Genomic DNA, 20,151 nt, shown 5'->3' on the forward strand with positions numbered 1-20,151 from the left:
TGATACATTACTCATAATACCCTCCCCTAAGTCATTTATGAACAAGTTAAACAAAAGTGGACCCAGTACAGAACCCTGAGGGACCCCACTGAGAACCTTACTCCAAGTAGAGAATGTACCATTAACAACCCCCCTCTGTACCCGATCCTGTAGCCAGTTTTCTATCCATGTGCAAATGACTTCACTAAGACCAATAGACCTTAGCTTAGAAAGCAGTCGTTTGTGGGGAACGGTATCAAATGCTTTGGCAAAATCCAAATAGATTATATCTACTGCATCCCCACTGTCCAGCTTCTTACTTACCTCATCATAAAAAGCAATTAAATTGGTCTGACATGCCCTGTCCTTCATAGTCATGCTGATTCCTACCCATAATGCCATTCTTCAGTACATAATTATGTTGGGTTGAAAAACCCCACAAACTATTCTTTGACTTCAGCTTATTCTTCCACTTCTTATTATTCTTAGCGCCCCCATTTTCTAAATGCTACTCCTCCTACAGGCTTAGGGGTACAACACCCAAACTCCCCACATTTCTTCGCCCTATAGCGGAGCAGGTTGCTTGTGCTTTTCTAAGAGATCTCACCCCCCGTCTTTCTTCAAACTGCTGCCACACTTACAGCTTTGAAGCTACACCTTGAATAACATCATCATGGGGTCACCCCGAATGAAACAGCGACATTTGTTGGATGACTAACAGAAAGTTTTTGGAAAGAATAGATTCTGGGGAATACAGAATAGGTAGAACTGTCTGTCTACTCCAAATTACCAAGTCGAAATGCTTTCCTAAAGTTATTGGTTTTTATCAAAATTTGTAAAATTTCTAAAAAATCGCTTCAAAGCTTCCAGTCTATAGTATCTCATCTCCTACACGTCATAAAGTAACCAAATAAAACATCCTAAATATGAACGCCAGGGGTCCTTTCAGCTCCTGCAAAATCAACACATTTACATCATTATATGTGGGATGAAGCTAGTAAAAAGTACACTCACCCCAGAAAGTCATATATTTTTAGAAAGTACAAATTCCCCCAAATCTAAAATGGGTACCCATGTCTTTCTACTCCAAAGTACCAAGCCGCAAAGCTTTTCTAAAGTTAGCAAATTTCCAAAAATCCCCTCAATGCTTCCACTTTGCAGCATCTTATCTCCCACATAGCACAGAGCCCCCTGTCAGTGTATTATGTGCCGTAACCCCCCTAACTATACAGAGCCCCCTGTCAGTGTATTATGTGCCGTAACCCCCCTAACTATACAGAGCCCCCTGTCAGCGTATTATGTGCCGTAGCCATAACCCCCCTAACTATACAGAGCCCCCTGTCAGCGTATTATGTGCTGTAACCCCCCCTAACTATACAGAGCCCCCTGTCAGTGTATTATGTGCCGTAACCCCCCTAACTATACAGAGCCCCCTGTCAGCGTATTATGTGCCATAACCCCCCTAACTATACAGAGCCCCCTGTCAGCGTATTATGTGCCATAACCCCCCTAACTATACAGAGCCCCCTGTCAGCGTATTATGTGCCATAACCCCCCTAACTATACAGGGCCCCCTTTCAGTGTATTATGTGCCATAACCCCCTAACTATACAGAGCCCCCTGTCAGCGTATTATGTGCCATAACCCCCCTAAACTATACAGAGCCCCCTGTCAGCGTATTATGTGCCATAACCCCCCTAACTATACAGAGCCCCCTGTCAGCGTATTATGTGCCATAACCCCCCTAACTATACAGAGCCCCCTGTCAGCGTATTATGTGCCATAACCCCCCTAACTATACAGGGCCCCCTTTCAGTGTATTATGTGCCATAACCCCCTAACTATACAGAGCCCCCTGTCAGCGTATTATGTGCCATAACCCCCCTAACTATACAGAGCCCCCTGTCAGCGTATTATGTGCCATAACCCCCCTAACTATACAGGGCCCCCTTTCAGTGTATTATGTGCCATAACCCCCCTAACTATACAGAGCCCCCTGTCAATGTATTATGTGCCGTAACCCCCCCTAACTATATAGAGCCCCCTGTCAGCGTATTATGTGCTGTAACCCCCCCTAACTATACAGAGCCCCCTGTCAGCGTATTATGTGCCGTAACCCCCCCAACTATACAGAGCCCCCTGTCAGCGTATTATGTGCCATAATCCCCCTAACTATACAGAGCCCCCTGTCAGCGTATTATGTGCCGTAACCCTCCTAACTATACAGAGCCCCCTGTCAGCGTATTATGTGCCGTAACCCCCCCTAACTATACAGAGCCCCCTGTCAGCGTATTATGTGCCGTAGCCATAACCCCCCCTAACTATACAGAGCCCCCTGTCAGCGTATTATGTGCTGTAACCCCCCTAACTATACAGAGCCCCCTGTCAGCGTATTATGTGCCATAACCCCCCTAACTATACAGAGCCCCCTGTCAGCGTATTATGTGCTATAACCCCCCTAACTATACAGAGCCCCCTGTCAGCGTATTATGTGCTATAACCCCCCTAACTATACAGAGCCCCCTGTCAGCGTATTATGTGCCGTAACCCCCCTTAACTATACAGAGCCCCCTGTCAGCGTATTATGTGCCGTAACCCCCCTAACTATACAGAGACCCCTGTCAGCGTATTATGTGCTGTAACCCCCCTAACTATACAGAGACCCCTGTCAGCGTATTATGTGCCGTAACCCCCTAACTATACAGAGACCCCTGTCAGTGTATTATGTGCCGTAACCCCCCTAACTATACAGAGACCCCTGTCAGCGTATTATGTGCCGTAACCCCCCGTAACTATACAGAGCCCCCTGTCAGTGTATTATGTGCCGTAACCCCCCTAACTATACAGAGACCCCCATAAAACCATATAGTTTTGGATAGTACACATTCTGATGAATTCAAAATAGGTAAAGTTATTTTTGTACACCAAAGTTACACCTGGCAAAGCTATGCTAAAAACAGATTAGGAATACTAATACAGGGATTAAAATGCAATAAAACCACAAAAATTGTGCAAATCAGTGAAACAACAAAATAAGTCACACAACAGTGTAATTAGTGGTCAGAATATCTGATCCAATAGTCACGCTGTCATAATAAACAGTTTTTAGGTAAAAGAAACTAAAAACAAAGTGGTAAAGTGAAAAAAATAAAAATTGTTTGTGTATACATGTGTGTGTACATATGTAAAAGTTGTGTGACATTGTGTAATTTTGTATATGAGTGTATTTAAGTGTGCAAAATAAAAAAAACAAAATATAAAAACTGCTAAATTGTGTGCTGTAAGTGTGTGTAAATGCAAGAAAAATATCACCCTTACCTGTCCTGAAGATTGCTTGGTCCTCGTGCTGCTGTCCTAGAGCAAGAAGTCCCCCTAGTCAATGGGCCGGCGCTGGGGGGGAAGGAGGAAGAGCTGCTTAAAGGTTGGTCCTGTGACAATCGTGTTGCAGGACCGACATGACAGCCCCCTGGCTCATTGCCCAGGGGGCTGTCATCGCTAATAACTCTCTGCAGAAGTGTCACATGCCGATTCTAAGAGAGAATCTTAAACTGCGAAACAACGTGCAACGTCGTTGGCAGTTAAAGGATAACCATCACAGTTCAAAAGAAGTAGATGACAATGCTTGTAGAACCAGCAGCAAATTCAGATTGGAGTTCTGATCCTCAAACTGACTTTGTTAATCAGAGGTTCTTTAGCCCTTCTAACTAAAACTGCCGATAAAGTGAAACTTGCACTTTATGGAAAATAAACATAATCCAGACTTTACTGGATGGTGTCAAAGGCTCTAATTGATTCCAATTCTATTCATTAGCCCATGGAGAGAAGCAGAGGTGCCCATTCTTCTAGCTATAACCAGGGTTTCAGTTACTGACCTGAACACCCCTGTAAATATAATCTGGGCTCCCCAACCTTCAGGCCATACAGTTAAGATCACAAAGGTTTGGATGGAAATGTCGGCCTGGCTTTATCCGCTCCCTTACCAGTGGGAACTTCAGGGGTTTGGACAATGATAGTCATTAGAGAAGGGAATACCCGGGTCTGTGAGGCCAGTTGGGAATTAAAGGGAACAACTCTCTGTGAGAGATTAGATTTCTCCTCAAAACGTTACAGATCAAACAGTAACTGGGAAACATGTACAGCCAAAGGCTCCTCCTTTGAGAAAAGGCATCTATCCCACTGATTGGCTGAACAGGGCTCTGGGAAAAAACAATTGATCTCAAAGTTCTTCTCTGAAAGTCTAATTTGGGTGCTGCCCATATGGAGCTTATACAGCTGAATATCTCTTTCTTGATTTCCCATTCTCCATAGTCTGTTACAGTTCTGCCCAAAGCATCTGCTTTGTATTCTCCTGCAATATGGGCTGCAAAATAACTTGGTCTGGGCCCAGTTATAATTGGTTTTCAACAGGCTGAAGCTGTTTTGTCTCCAGTGCTCAAACGGGACATTATTGAGTTAGAGAGGGTCCAGAGAAGGGCAACTAAGCTGGTAAAGGGTATGGAAAGTCTCAGTTATGGGGAAAGACTGGCCCAGTTGGGTCTGTTTATACTGGGGAAGAGGCGCTTAAAGAATAAGTAAAACTTTTTTTTTCTATCAGTAAAATTACTCTAAACAGCCTCCAGAATTACCTACCTTTGTCCCAGCATTCTCTCTGACCTGGCTCCTCAGTTAGAAGTTGATAGTTTTTCTTTGCTTCCTTGTGCAAAGTGAAGCACCGCCCCCACTTCCTGTTTAGTGCTCTCTTCAATTCGACTATTGTAGTCGACCTGGAGAGCCTTCTGGGCATGCCTGGAGGCAGCAGGAGCCAGTTTGTGCATTAGCAGAGTTTTTTTTTTTTGATGAGGTAGGTAATTCTGGAGGCTGACAGAAAAAAAAGGTTAACTTATTCTTTAAGAGGTGACATGATAACTATGTGTAAATATATACAAGGGGATCATGTAATAACCTCTCTAATGCTTTATTTACCAGAACCTCCCCCTGGGTAAGTGAATCCAATCTCCCCCCAGTACTTACCCTGGTACAGAGCTCTGATTCTCTGTACTTCCTGCTCCTGGGCTGCTCTCTTTCCCATGGTCAGGCAGGAACCTCCCCCTGGGTAAGTGAATCCAATCTCCCCCCAGTACTTACCCAGGTACAGAGCTCTGATTCTCTGCACTTCCTGCTCCTGGGCTGCTCTCTTTCCCATGGTCAGGCAGGAACCTCCCCCTGGGTAAGTGAATCCAATCTCCCCCCAGTACTTACCCAGGTACAGAGCTCTGATTCTCTGTACTTCCTGCTCCTGGGCTGCTCTCTTTCCCATGGTCAGACAGGAACCTCCCCCTGGGTAAGTGAATCCAATCTCCCCCCAGTACTTACCCAGGTACAGAGCTCTGATTCTCTGTACTTCCTGCTCCTGGGCTGCTCTCTTTCCCATGGTCAGGCAGGAACCTCCCCCTGGGTAAGTGAATCCAATCTCCCCCCAGTACTTACCCAGGTACAGAGCTCTGATTTTCTGTACTTCCTGCTCCTGGGCTGCTCTCTTTCCCATGGTCAGGCAGGAACCCCCCCTGGGTAAGTGAATCCAATCTCCCCCCAGTACTTACCCAGGTACAGAGCTCTGATTCTCTGTACTTCCTGCTCCTGGGCTGCTCTCTTTCCCATGGTCAGGCAGGAACCTCCCCCTGGGTAAGTGAATCCAATCTCCCCCCAGTACTTACCCAGGTACAGAGCTCTGATTCTCTGTACTTCCTGCTCCTGGGCTGCTCTCTTTCCCATGGTCAGACAGGAACCTCCCCCTGGGTAAGTGAATCCAATCTCCCCCCAGTACTTACCCAGGTACAGAGCTCTGATTCTCTGTACTTCCTGCTCCTGGGCTGCTCTCTTTCCCATGGTCAGACAGGAACCTCCCCCTGGGTAAGTGAATCCAATCTCCCCCCAGTACTTACCCAGGTACAGAGCTCTGATTCTCTGTACTTCCTGCTCCTGGGCTGCTCTCTTTCCCATGGTCAGGCAGGAACCTCCCCCTGGGTAAGTGAATCCAAACTCCCCCCAGTACTTACCCAGGTACAGAGCTCTGATTCTCTGTACTTCCTGCTCCTGGGCTGCTCTCTTTCCCATGGTCAGGCAGGAACCTCCCCCTGGGTAAGTGAATCCAATCTCCCCCCAGTACTTACCCAGGTACAGAGCTCTGATTTGCTGATTATCGAAGGACTGATACACCTAACATTAGCACTGAGCATTATTGTATATTTGCTTTATTTTGTCCCCCCCCGGGGCATATACAGGGGCTCTCACTGGGCAAATGCAGGGTTAGAAAATGTCAGTATAACTATTTCCATGTAATGCAGCCTGGGGGGAGTAACCAACCAATAAATACCCAACTGAGCCCTTAGCCCCCCTGTGTATAAAGCTGCATGGGTTTCATAGGGGGAAACTGCTATTTCCTCTCATACAATAATGATTTCTTTTCTTTCTTGTTTTTCTCAACAGACAGCATACAAGGACTGCTACGTAAGTGTCTATTTGATCTGAACTCATCTTATATAACAGGGATATAAACACCGTTGCTGAACTGCACTTTTCTAAACATTATGCACTGTAAATGCCAATATACATTAAAATTAAGTTGAACCCTGTATATATATTTCCCAATACACCCCCTAGTTCTAGATAAAGATGATGTCCAAAAGGGGCATTTAAAAAAAATTTGAAAAAAATATCCCTTTAATGACTGATGCAAGAAAAGAGACCATGAATTAAAGGGGTCGTTATCCCAAGTTGTGTTTGCAACATGGAAGAGATAGTAAAGCAGTTTGTGCACATCAGCGAGCCCGTACTGAGCAGCCAATTGCAACTCTGGCAGCAGCTGCAGTCACAGACAGGTCCCCATAGGGTGGGTGCAGAGACCCCCAGAGCCCCCCATAGGCACCCATAGCAACACTTGGGCAAAATCCATATGAACCACTTTCTGCAAAAGATGAGATAATGATGCAGAGACACATCTCACTGGTTTAGAACAGACCCCTGAAGGGACTGATGGCCCAGGGAGCAGTGGGCCGGACTCCCTTATTAATAGGGGAATTGCTCCTCCCCCAGACACGCCCCCATGCTCTCACATGTTTCACCTACTCCATCTGGTGAGAAAGTGTTTGCACCCCGAGTCCTGGGCTGGACCTGAAATTGCTGAGGGGGTACTGCTGGGTCATTTGACTTTGAGGAAATCCAACCTGCTGCCATTCTCACAGTATTAACACCAGGGCCACTAGGGGACTAGATTTTTAGGTTTTAAAAGTAGGTGGAGCCACCAACAGCCAATTAAACTTCACCTATTGATTTTTTTTTGTTTAAATGTAAAATGCTGCCTTTCTCACACTATTTATGTCGGGGTTCCCAAACTTTGCACAGTCAGTCACTGGGTGACTATGTATTCAGGGTTAGAAAAAGTGGGTGGAGCCACCAACAGCCAATCCATTTCCACCTATTAAATTTCATTGGTTTATATTTAAACTGATGCCATTATTTAAGTATTAATTCCAGGGTTGTTAAACTAGCCAGAGTTAGTCACTGGGTATTTGCCATTCAAAGTTAGAAAAAAGTGGGTGGGGTCACCAACAGCCAATCACATTTCACCTATTTACTTTTAATGTTGAAGTGTAAAATGCTGTCAGTCTCACAATTTTTATGCCTGAGACCCCAAACGTTGCAAAGTTGGTCACTGGGGGACTGCAGTTCAAAAATAGGAAAAGTGGGTTGGGCCAATCAGATTTCATCCATTGAATTTTATTGGTTTAAATTTAGAATGCTGTCATTCTCACACTATTTATGCCAGGGTGCCCACTGTTTGTCACTGGGTGACTTCGACTCAAGGTTAGAAAAAGTGGGCGGAGCCACCAACCACCAATCACAATTTACCTGTTGACTTGTATTGGTTTAAATTTAAACTGCTGCCGTTCTGTAACTATTAATCCGAGGGTCCCTAAACTTTGCAGAGTTAGTCACTGGGTAACTGCAGTTCCAGGTTAGAAAAAGGAGGCGGAGCCACCAACCGCCAATCAGATGTCACTCATTGACTTTCAGTGGGGAAATTTAAATTGCTGCCATTCAGACACTATTAAAACCAGGGCCCCAAACTTTGCACAGTGGTTGTGACATAACAAGTTTTATAAGTGGATTGAAAACATGAAATATCCTGAGTATGTTAAAATGTGTGGGATAATCTTGGATGCAAGTGTGTATTGTGTGTAGCCAGCTGGCTCTGTCTGGCCCTTCCAAGGTAATTGCCCCCTACTGTGATGGCACACAAAGCCACACCCCACTGTAACAGAATACATATAGTTATCACCCCCTTGTGAGAGCAGTGCTTTGTCTGGGGAATGCAATAGACTGAACTGGGCATGCTCACTAGGTGGCTTCCCATAGGCCAAGTGGGATTAGTTGTGATTGGCCCCTCCGGAAGCTGCCTTGGGGTTGGCAGAAGGAATAAAACCCTGTTCTGCATTTACGACAGGGGCTGCTCCCTTTCTGGTTTTAAAGGTGGCTTCCAACAGTTCCAAGGAGCTTTTTTGTTCGTCTGGGGTGGAACCTCGCTATGGCAGGACCCCCTCCCCTGTGTTCCCCTGGAATCTACCCTAGCTGTGGCAGGAAGATTCCCTCCAACTGTGTGTGGATTTCCCTATTCCCTACGGAATGACTGTTTGGGTCCTGCCCTATGTCTGTGAACTCACGGCCCTGAGGCTGTGACAGTGGTTTTTACTGTATAACTGCGGTTCAAGGTTATAAAAAGTGGGTGGAGCCAACAACAGATCAGATTTCATTCAGTGACTTCACGTTTTTCAACCCAACAAGAAGTTTGTTCTCATACTTACTTTTCTAGTTTGTATATATAATTACTATTAGAAGCAGTGTTTGTCTGTCCCTTCATATTCCCTGCCCTGGGGGCTCTGACTGAAACAGTGTAACACAAGGCAGCAGCCTGACAGACCTGACTCGCTGGGGGAGACTGACCCCTGAAACAGTGTAACACAAGGCAGCAGCCTGACAGACCTGACTCACTGGGGGAGACTGACCCCTGAAACAGTGTAACACAAGGCAGCAGCCTGACAGACCTGACTCACTGGGGGAGACTGACCCCTGAAACAGTGTAACACAAGGCAGCAGCCTGACAGACCTGACTCGCTGGGGGAGACTGACCCCTGAAACAGTGTAACACAAGGCAGCAGCCTGACAGACCTGACTCACTGGGGGAGACTGACCCCTGAAACAGTGTAACACAAGGCAGCAGCCTGACAGACCTGACTCGCTGGGGGAGACTGACCCCTGAAGCAGTGTAACACAAGGCAGCAGCCTGACAGACCTGACTCGCTGGGGGAGACTGACCCCTGAAACACTGTAACACAAGGCAGCAGCCTGACAGACCTGACTCGCTGGAGGAGACTGACCCCTGAAACAGTGTAACACAAGGCAGCAGCCTGACAGACCTGACTCGCTGGGGGAGACTGACCCCTGAAACACTGTAACACAAGGCAGCAGCCTGACAGACCTGACTCGCTGGAGGAGACTGACCCCTGAAACAGTGTAACACAAGGCAGCAGCCTGACAGACCTGACTCACTGGGGGGAGACTGACCCCTGAAACACTGTAACACAAGGCAGCAGCCTGACAGACCTGACTCGCTGGAGGAGACTGACCCCTGAAACAGTGTAACACAAGGCAGCAGCCTGACAGACCTGACTCGCTGGGGAAGACTGACCCCTGAAACAGTGTAACACAAGGCAGCAGCCTGACAGACCTGACTCGCTGGGGGAGACTGACCCCTGAAACAGTGTAACACAAGGCAGCAGCCTGACAGACCTGACTCACTGGGGGAGACTGACCCCTGAAACAATGTAACACAAGGCAGCAGCCTGACAGACCTGACTCACTGGGGGAGACTGACCCCTGAAACAGTGTAACACAAGGCAGCAGCCTGACAGACCTGACTCGCTGGGGGAGACTGACCCCTGAAACAGTGTAACACAAGGCAGCAGCCTGACAGACCTGACTCGCTGGGGGAGACTGACCCCTGAAACAATGTAACACAAGGCAGCAACCTGACAGGGTTGCTAGGGTTTGTATATATGGCAACCTAGAAGTTTGGAAGGGGCCTGGGTATACCGACCCATCCAACAGGAGTGGTACAACCCCTGCTACATGGCACTGTTATTATGAGAGATTTTCCCCAGTTCTGGGATCTCTGGCATCAGCGTTTCCCAAGTCTCCTACAAAAGGGCAGGTCCTGCACCCACATGAGCCAACAGGTCCGATGGATCCCCCTCAGGGGCCCCAGCTTTACCTTTCTCTGTATTATTGGGAGAGCTCATGTTTTCAAAAAGGGGCACTTTCCTACATTAAATACTGTGTGGGGAGGGAGAGGTAAGGGGGGCCCTTGTAGGTATGGGGGTTTAGTTCTCCTTTAAAAAATTGTCATCCACATAGCGCCAATAATATAGGAATTTTTTTGCTCCCCAAATAAATATAGCCCCCCCTGCCTATGTATGCATTTCTGTGCCATTGGTGCCAATGTGGGAGATGGGTTATTGTCACTGAATGCCACTGGGTGCCTGTATTTATTTATTTATTTTAGCCCCTGCTGGGCAGAGCTGTAATGCCCCGGACATGTTTCTATCTAAGGGCACTTACACATGGCTGTTCCTGCTGGGTTCCCATACAAGCAGATTTAGATTAATTTCACCTGCATTTGGCAGTTACTTTTGCCTGAATGAGGAGAACCTGGTCCAGAAGAATTGGCAGCATTTTCCCTGCACTTCCCTGGGGTGGAACACAGGAGAGATCCATTTCAGTGGAACAGGGGTTGGCCCCCATGTGAGAGCCCTTATTGGGAATAAAATATTAATTAAATGGAGGGCTCTGCACATGGATTTCCCATACTCCCTGTTTTGTGGCTGCTCTCTTCCCCGCGGTCAGGCAGGAAGGTGTGGGTTTGTTGCTTACTGAATGGACTGACAAATGTTATTGAATAGACCAGATACTAATGCAGCCTGGGGGGATTAACCAACCAATAAATACCCAACTGAGCCCTTAGCCCCCCTGTGTATAAAGCTGCATGGGTTTCATAGGGGGAAACTGCTATTTCCTCTCATACAATAATGATTTCTTTTCTTTCTTGTTTCTCTCTTAACAGAAAGAAAGGAAGAAGAACAAGGTAAGTGTCTGTTCTGATCTGAACTCATCCTATTTGAAAGGGATCTAAACACAGTTACTGACCTGCACTTTCCTAAATTTTTTCTGCTCTGCAAATCCCAATACACATAAAAGGTAATGTGAACCCTCCATATAAATGTCCCACTGCCCCCCTAGTTCTCAAGATAATAACCACAATCTTAATAGGCTAGTTCAACATAAAAAAACCTAGAGAACCGCTCAAGGAGAGGTAACCTGTGGGTAAGGGGGGTCCCCGAAACAGTAACTGACCTCACACTACTAATGGAGGAGGTCCTACACCAGCTACTCCCCGAACACCCCAATGACTACTTACATATAGAAAGGATACACAGGGCCTTAGTCCGCCCACGCAATACCAACCTTCCCAGGGACATTGTGCTGAAACTACATCACGTAGAAGTGAGAGACTTAGTCTTGCAGGCTGCCCGAACTATGTCCAAAGAGAAACGACCTTACAATATGTAACTCTATGCGGACATTGCACCTATCATACTACAAAAGAGACATCAGATGAAACCAGTCACTACAATACTTACGCAGCATCAAGTCAAATACAGATGGGGCTTCCCATTCTCGCTACAATTTTCCTGTAAAGGCCAAAACCACACCATCCACACGCCAGAGGAGGGGATGGCATTAATGGAAGGCACAGCATTGAGCCCAGCCAGAACCAACAGCCCACCCTCTACCTCACCTCATCCAGACCCGGAATGGACTACAGTCCCCACCAACAGGCAACAAAAACGACCCCCTCCAAGCTCTCCCACTAGGGAACAAAGGCCATCTAGACCACGTCCGAACGGAGACCCAACCTGACACAGAGAGACCACCTACAATCCAATTTAAGTCTCAACTATAGTAACATAAAAGCCCTTGGCTTAATATTTGTTGGCAGATGCTCCCTATATTGCTATCTGACCCAGCGGTTCTGGGAAGTTGTTACCCCCAAAGAGCACCCTCTAGTGCTTCCCCCTGAAAGGAAGAGGGGACCACAACGATTTAGTGCTCACTAACAAGGGTTAACTCACTGTATTATTATATGTTTTATGTTTGCAAATATGAAAAGTTATATTTGTGTTTGTTTGGTTTAGCGGCTGATATAGGTACAAAAAAACTGTGATACAGGGAAATTGAGACTTGAGACCCTATCAGCAGACAACACATACAGCTAAATTTAGATTTTTTACCTATCACCTTGATGTCGATTAAAATACTATCTCACAACACACAAGGTCTCAACTCTCCTTGTAAGAGGCGGGCAGCATTTCAGCACTACAACAGGCTTTCCCCAGATATACTATGCCTCCAGGAGACACACTTTACCAGAAATTCCTACCCAAAATTTTTCCACAAGCACTATACTGTCTTTCATCTATGGCAAGCAAGCACAGAGGGGTTGCTACCGTATATACTCGAGTATAAGCCGATCCGAATATAAGCCGAGGTACCTAATTTTACCTAAGAAAACTGGAAAAACTTATTGAATCGAGTATAAGCCTAGGGTGGGAAATGCAGCAGCTACTGCTAAGTTTCAATAATCAAATAACAGATAAATAAATAATAGATAACTTTAGGGAAAGAAAAAGGCTACAGCAGCAGACAAAAGCAAGTTTGGGAAGGCTAAGGAAGCTTCCATACTAATTATCAAGTACTTCCCATCCTGCTGTGTGCTTTGCATGACTAGAGGATAACAGATTAGAAAGAAAGCAACCACTTTACCTTCATTACATATCATAACTAGAGTTGTTCCAATTTCCCCAACTATTGCAGCGACTTCATCTCGACCTTCTCGACCTATACACAGGCTGCCTTGGGGCTGTCACTGTGCGCTATACACAGGCATATAAGCAAATTATATTGGATGTCCTACTGTAAATAGTTCAGCTATGCCTGCACACTGCACTACATCTCCCATCGACCCTGGAGAGCCAGTGCTTGCTGGGAAAAGTCAGTAGTTATAGGGACCTGTACCCATACTCACAATTGAATCATCCACTCCCCCTCCAGCAGTGTCGACCAGTTAGTGGAAATGACAGCTCTCACCCCGCTCTCAGCCTGGGCACCTTGCACACGCCGGGCACCCACAACACTACTGCTATAAGAAGCAGGGCTGCCCGTGAGGGAGCTGCCAGTGTGCGCTCCACCGTGGCTCCGCTATCTCTCTGCACACAGGCTGCCATGTTGGTACACCTCGTCCCGGTATCAGGAAGTGCCGCGGGGGCGGAGGCTGCTAGAGTGTAGGGCAAGGACGTGTGTGTGACGGTATCGTGAAATATTTATTACCTGCCTTGTATTCATTTAGTCAGGAACGTTGTGAGGCTGTTTTACCCAAAGCCGGAAGGTACGGTCGTCCACGGGGGGGCTGCGTGCAACGAGCGCAATGAGCACAACAAGCGCCGGTGCCATTGAAATAGTGCACAGGAGGTTTAAAGCCAGAAGGTAAGGTCGTCCACGGGGGGAGTTTTAGGTGCGCGCAACGAGCGCAATGCAATAGATGTTTACCGTATATACTCAAGCAATAGATGTTTACCGTATATACTCGAGTATAAGCCGAGGTTACTACTTTTTCAGCACATTTTTAGTGCTGAAAAACTCGGCTTATACTCGAGTATATACGGTATATTCTTACATAACCACTTCACCTTTAATATCACTAAGACAAACATAGATAACCAAGGCCAATATGTTATCCTCCAAGGAACGTTATACGATACACCGTACACTATCCTCTCAACATATGCCCCAACAGATTCCCCACTCACCTTTTTTAAAACAATTACAAACATCTTAACATGTCTCCCTAAAGCAAGAGTCCTCTGGGCCGGAGATTTTAATCTATCATTTAACCATGTTTTAGACAGATCTACAACTACCTCTGCAACCAGACATAGAAAATTGACAAAACAAATAGAACAATTGCTACAAGCACACAATCAGACACATGGAGAGAGGCTAACAACAAAAAAAGAGATGACACATTCTATTCCCATACACATAATAGCTACTCAAGGATAGATTATATCCTAATAAATTCATTTGATCTCTCATTATTGCAGGAATCAAGAATTATACACTGTGCATGGTCTGATCATGATTTTATGATGTAAGTGCTGGACCAACAGTCCCACCCATCCGCCCCACATGGAGATTAAACAAGAGCTTATTAGCAGACCCTGACTGCGTTAAATATATCTCACAAGAATTAAAACACTTCTTTCAAGAAAACTCTAGCCCTGAATCATCCCCAGCTTGGGTATGGGTATCACACAAAGCATACATAAGGGGATGCTTGATCCAGTACGCATCTAGAAAGAAAAAAGAAAGACTACGAACGCAAACCTTATTAGAATACGATCTTGTAATACTAGAACAAAGCAATAGAACACATAGCTCAACTAGAACCAGAAAATCTATAGAAGAACTTAAGCAAAAACGTAAAGCCTGCCAGATAGCAAACGCGGAGAAAGCCATCCGTAAAACCAACCATAAATTTTACTTGTATGCTAATAAACCTGATAGGATGTTGGTCAATTTGCTAAAAGCCCATAACAAACGTAATACTTTATACAAAATTAGACAACCAAATGGCCACATTTCTACTAACCCTAATACAAAAGCCTCAACATTCATGACATACTACCAACGACTTTACAAAATAACTAACGAAATACATGCACCAGATATCAACTCATTTCTCAAAAAATATGCCCCTGCCCCACTAACACCAGAAATGAAACAAATAATAGAAGGAGATATCACACACGAAGAGATACAGCAGACAATCAAAAAATTAAAGTGAAACAAAGCCCCAGGCCCTGATGGCTTTTCATCCCTCTATTACAAAAATTCCAAGATCAACTAATCCAACACCTGCATAGACTCTACCAACACATTATCACAGGCCATCCACTACCACTGGAGATGAATGAAGCTAGAATAACAATAATCCCAAAACCAAACAAGGATCCCCTCACCCCCAAAAATCACAGACCAATTTCACTCCTCAATGTAGATATAAAAATGTTAGCAACCATCCTAGCCCTCCACCTAAACAGAATCCTAATAACCACAATTCATAAGGATCAAATAGGATTTATTCCATCCAGACAAGCCCCAGACAATATACGAAAAATTCTAAACCTAATCACACAGGCAAATAAAACAAATACCCCTCTTTGCTTGCTCACTTTAGATATTGAAAAAGCGTTTGACACACTAAATTGGAAATATCTACTTATCCTCCTGGAAACTATAGGCCTTGGTTCTATCTTTATTAAAACATTACAAACATACTACTGTGCCCCCAGAGCCCAGCTCAACCTCCCAACCACTAGACCACTGGGATACATAGAAATCCACAGGGGAACCAGACAGGGATGCCCCTTATCTCCAGCCCTTTTTGCACTGGCAATGGAACCACTGGCCAGAGCAATTCGGGAGAATAGAGATATCCAAGGTCTAAAGGTAAAAGACAAAGAATACAAAGTATCTCTATTCGCCGATGACCTCTTGCTTCATGTAACAAAACCTGTAACCTCATTACCCAATCTGATGAAAATATTAGCAGACTTTGCGAAAGTTTCGGGATTATCAGTTAACCCAGACAAATCTGAAATGCTGCCCTGCAACGTACCCAAACACATGGTGAAACTTATAGAACTAAATTTTGTTTCAAAATGCAAACTGACTCTCTGCAATATCTAGGAGTCAAACTCACTCCAAACTTAAAAACATTATATAAGGTGAACTTCCCCCCCCCTTGATAAAACTTTTAATGCATAATTAGCATGCGACAAGCATAACATCTCCTGGATTGGGAGAATACACTGTGCCAAAATGGTTATATTACCTAAGCTGCTTTATCTATTCAGAACGCTACCAATAAAAATAGCCACCCAGGACTTACATAAACTCCAAAGCAGGATAACTAACTTCATATGGAACAATAAACATCCAAGGATATCAAAGCAGATGATGTACCCACATAAAACAAATGGAGGCTTATCAACCCCAACTTACTGAAATACTATTGGGCAGCCAGAATTGCACAGATTACACCCGCCCATGCAGGCCATAGTAAACCCTTATGGGTACAAATAGAGGATGACCTTATTTACCCGTACTCTTTATAACAGATACTATGGCTCTGAAAAATACCCCATAACAGACTGGAAAATATCTCTCCAATCACAAGGGAAATGTTACAAACATGGCAGACCCTACCGCAAAGACATCACCTAATTTCCAAACCATCCCCATTAACACCTCTGATAAACAACCAAGACTTCCCACCCGAACTATCAAAATGAACATTTGCATGGTAATCAATCTATACTCCCTTACTGCGCACAACAAACCACTTACCGCACTACAAATAATGGATAAATTCCACCCCCCCCCCACAGGAAAAATATAGAGCATCACAGCTAGTGCACTTCATAAAACAACAGGCTAAACAGGGAGATCATAACACTATAAGCTCCGCAGGACTGGAAGCAATATGCCGACAAACCCCGCTACAACCGGGAACCATCAGCCTGATATACAAACTAATCAACCAACCGCCCCTAAACAGCTAAAAACTTAACAGCATGCTAAAATGGGAGAGAGACCTCAACACCACCCTCACAACAAAGCAATGGGCCCACTGCAGCGAAATGGCTAACAAAGGAAGCACCTGTGTAACAGTGAGAGAAACCTCCATTAAAATCCTCCACAAAACATATTTAGTCCCATACAGACTGAACAAACTCTACCCAACCTGTAACCTGCAATGTTACAGAGGATGCCTGGAATTGGGAACCATGCTACATATATGGGGGAACTACAGCATTGCCTCAAAATTTTGGGACTCAGTAACCCATCTGCTATCAAGAATCTTCCACACACAGTTTCCCAAAGATCCACTAACTCTGCTACTTGGAAAAAAACCACCTCGGTTTACATATTCAGGACACAGGCTGAGCCAACACATACTAATGGCTGCCAGACTAATCATTGCCAGCAACTGGAAAAAACAGGACTCTCATTAAACTCCCTAAAAGCAAAGATAATCTGCATAGCCACTAATGAAAAGCTTTCATATATGCTACAGAATGACATGGAAGCCTATGAAAAAAATTTGGCTGCCCTGGCTATTACACGAAAACGACCCCCAGCTATTTATGGCCATCGGAGTCTAACCACAGAACCATACCATTAATCATAATAACCGTAGAAAGAAATAAAAAAGAAAGGTACCCCCACATTACCAAAACAAAAGGTCCCAGCCGCTACGACAATGTTTTTAACTATAATTAGTTATGATATTCTGTTTCCATATTTACTCCTCTTTTTTTCTTTTCTCCCCCCTTTTTTTTTTCTTTTTTTCTTTCTTCTTTTTTTCTTTCTTTTCAATATCTCTTCTGTTATTTATGATGCCAATCAATGATGATTGTGGTAACGCAGACTGTGGAAACAGTCTGCCAATGATGAAATGCAACATGAACAATAAAACCAATAAAAATTGTCAGTTTAAAAAAAAAATAACAAAAAAATACAGTTAGGGAACTCTGTGACTCTGTTCCATTGGTACAAGTGAAACTGGGCCCAGTTAGAATTCCCAGTGTGATGCACAAGGCCTTGAATCCAATCTCCCCCCAGTACTTACCCAGGTACAGAGCTCTGATTCTCTGTACTTCCTGCTCCTGGGCTGCTCTCTTTCCCATGGTCAGATAGGATCCTCCCCCTGGGTAAGTGAATCCAATCTCCCCCCAGTACTTACCCAGGTACAGAGCTCTGATTCTCTGTACTTCCTGCTCCTGGGCTGCTCTCTTTCCCATGGTCAGGCAGGAACCTCCCCCATGGTAAGTGAATCCAATCTCCCCCCAGTACTTACCCAGGTACTGAGCTCTAATTCTCTGTACTTCCTGCTCCTGGGCTGCTCTCTTTCCTATGGTCAGGCAGGAACCCCCCCTGGGTAAGTGAATCCAATCTCCCCCCAGTACTTACCCAGGTACAGAGCTCTGATTCTCTGTACTTCCTGCTCCTGGGCTGCTCTCTTTCCCATGGTCAGGCAGGAACCCCCCCTGGGTAAGTGAATCCAATCTCCCCCAGTACTTACCCAGGTACAGAGCTCTGATTCTCTGTACCTCCTGCTCCTGGGTTGCTCTCTTTCCCATGGTCAGGCAGGAACCCCCCCTGGGTAAGTGAATCCAATCTCCCCCCAGTACTTACCCAGGTACATAGCTCTGATTCTCTGTACCTCCTGCCCTGGGCTGCTCTCTTTCCCATGGTCAGGCAGGAACCCCCCCTGGGTAAGTGAATCCAATCTCCCCCCAGTACTTACCCAGGTACAGAGCTCTGATTCTCTGTACTTCCTGCTCCTGGGCTGCTCTCTTTCCCATGGTCAGGCAGGAACCTCCCCCTGGGTAAGTGAATCCAATCTCCCCCCAGTACTTACCCAGGTACAGAGCTCTGATTCTCTGTACTTCCTGCTCCTGGGCTGCTCTCTTTCCCATGGTCAGGCAGGAACCCCCCCCCCGGGTAAGTGGAGTAAGTGAATCCAATCTCCCCCCAGTACTTACCCAGGTACAGAGCTCTGATTCTCTGTACTTCCTGCTCCTAGGCTGCTCTCTTTCCCATGGTCAGGCAGGAACCTCCCCCTGGGTAAGTGAATCCAATCTCCCCCTCAGCACTTTCTCAGGTACAGAGCTCTGATTCTCTGTACTTCCTGCTCCTGGGCTGCTCTCTTTCCCATGGTCAGGCAGGACTCCCCCCCTGGGTAAGTGAATCCAATCTCCCCCCGGTACTTACCCAGGTACAGAGCTCTGATTCTCTGTACTTCCTGCTCCTGGGCTGCTCTCTTTCCCATGGTCAGGCAGGAACCTCCCCCTGGGTAAGTGAATCCAATCTCCCCCTCAGTACTTTCTCAGGTACAGAGCTCTGATTCTCTGTACTTCCTGCTCTTGGGCTGCTCTCTTTCCCATGGTCAGGCAGGAAGGTGTGGGTTTGTTGCTTACTGAATGGGCTGACAAATGTTATTGAATAGACCAGATACTAATGCAGCCTGTGGGGATTAACCAACCAATAAATACCCAACTGAGCCCTTAGCCCCCCTGTGTATAAAGCTGCATGGGTTCCATAGGGGGAAACTGCTATTTCCTCTCATACAATAATGATTTCTTTTCTTTCTTGTTTCTCTAAACAGAATTGCGTGAATTTATAGCAGGTAAGTATCTGTTCTGATCTGAACTCATCCTATTTGAAATGGATCTAAACACAGTTACTGACTTGAACTTTCATAAACTCTTTCTGCACTACAAATCCTAATACACATTAAAGGAGAATGCAAGTCAAAATGTAAAAAGCATACTGCCCAATAGCCCTCCTATTGTTTAGTAAAAACGCCACACTTTTGGCTCCCCTAATCACATATTTACTCAGTCACACTTACTCACATTTTCTAGAACAGGCAGCCATCTCTAAAAAGGTATTCTCCCTTCCTTTCCCTCCTTGCTTCATATTGCACATGTGTTTCATTCCCTCCCCCCCCCTCCCCTCTGCCAGATCCGCTTCTGATTGGCTGGTGGGCATGTGTAGCTCAGAACAGGAGACAGGATCAAGTTACACACATGCTCAGAGAATAGGAAGGCTGCCGCTGGCACCTACAGGAAGGGGAGAGAGATTTCAGTGATGTTACTGTAGGCTTCACACTGCTGTAGGCTGCCAGCACCATATCTCAGAGAAGCAAGCAGGGATCTGGGAATTTAGATATGCAGTAAAAGAATGTCTTTACACTTACTTTTAATTCATATTAACCTTTCATTGTTCTTTAAAGGGAATGTGAACCCTCCATATAAATGTCCCACTGCCCCCCCTAGTTCTCATAAGATGATAACCAAATCCGTTTTGGACAAAGCGGAACTTGTATTGCCAGACAGTTTTTGAACATTTTGCACTGTTTCACTTTAGGGGCCTTTCCTCGGGGGGACTTTT

General features: G+C 45.5%; 1 protein-coding gene across 1 annotated transcript in view; it reads left to right on the forward strand.

Annotated features, from left to right (window-relative positions):
- Positions 1-20,151, forward strand: part of LOC108648391 — a 50,731-nt gene that overhangs the window by 10,196 nt on the left and 20,384 nt on the right. Inside the window, exons 3-5 of the mRNA XM_031891174.1 lie at positions 6,445-6,465; positions 11,135-11,155; positions 19,364-19,384. Coding sequence (XP_031747034.1) covers positions 6,445-6,465; positions 11,135-11,155; positions 19,364-19,384 — 63 coding nt within the window. The remainder of the gene's footprint in view (positions 1-6,444; positions 6,466-11,134; positions 11,156-19,363; positions 19,385-20,151) is intronic.

This window comes from Xenopus tropicalis, chromosome 8, assembly GCF_000004195.4.
Source record: "Xenopus tropicalis strain Nigerian chromosome 8, UCB_Xtro_10.0, whole genome shotgun sequence".
NCBI classification, from domain to species: domain Eukaryota; kingdom Metazoa; phylum Chordata; class Amphibia; order Anura; family Pipidae; genus Xenopus; species Xenopus tropicalis.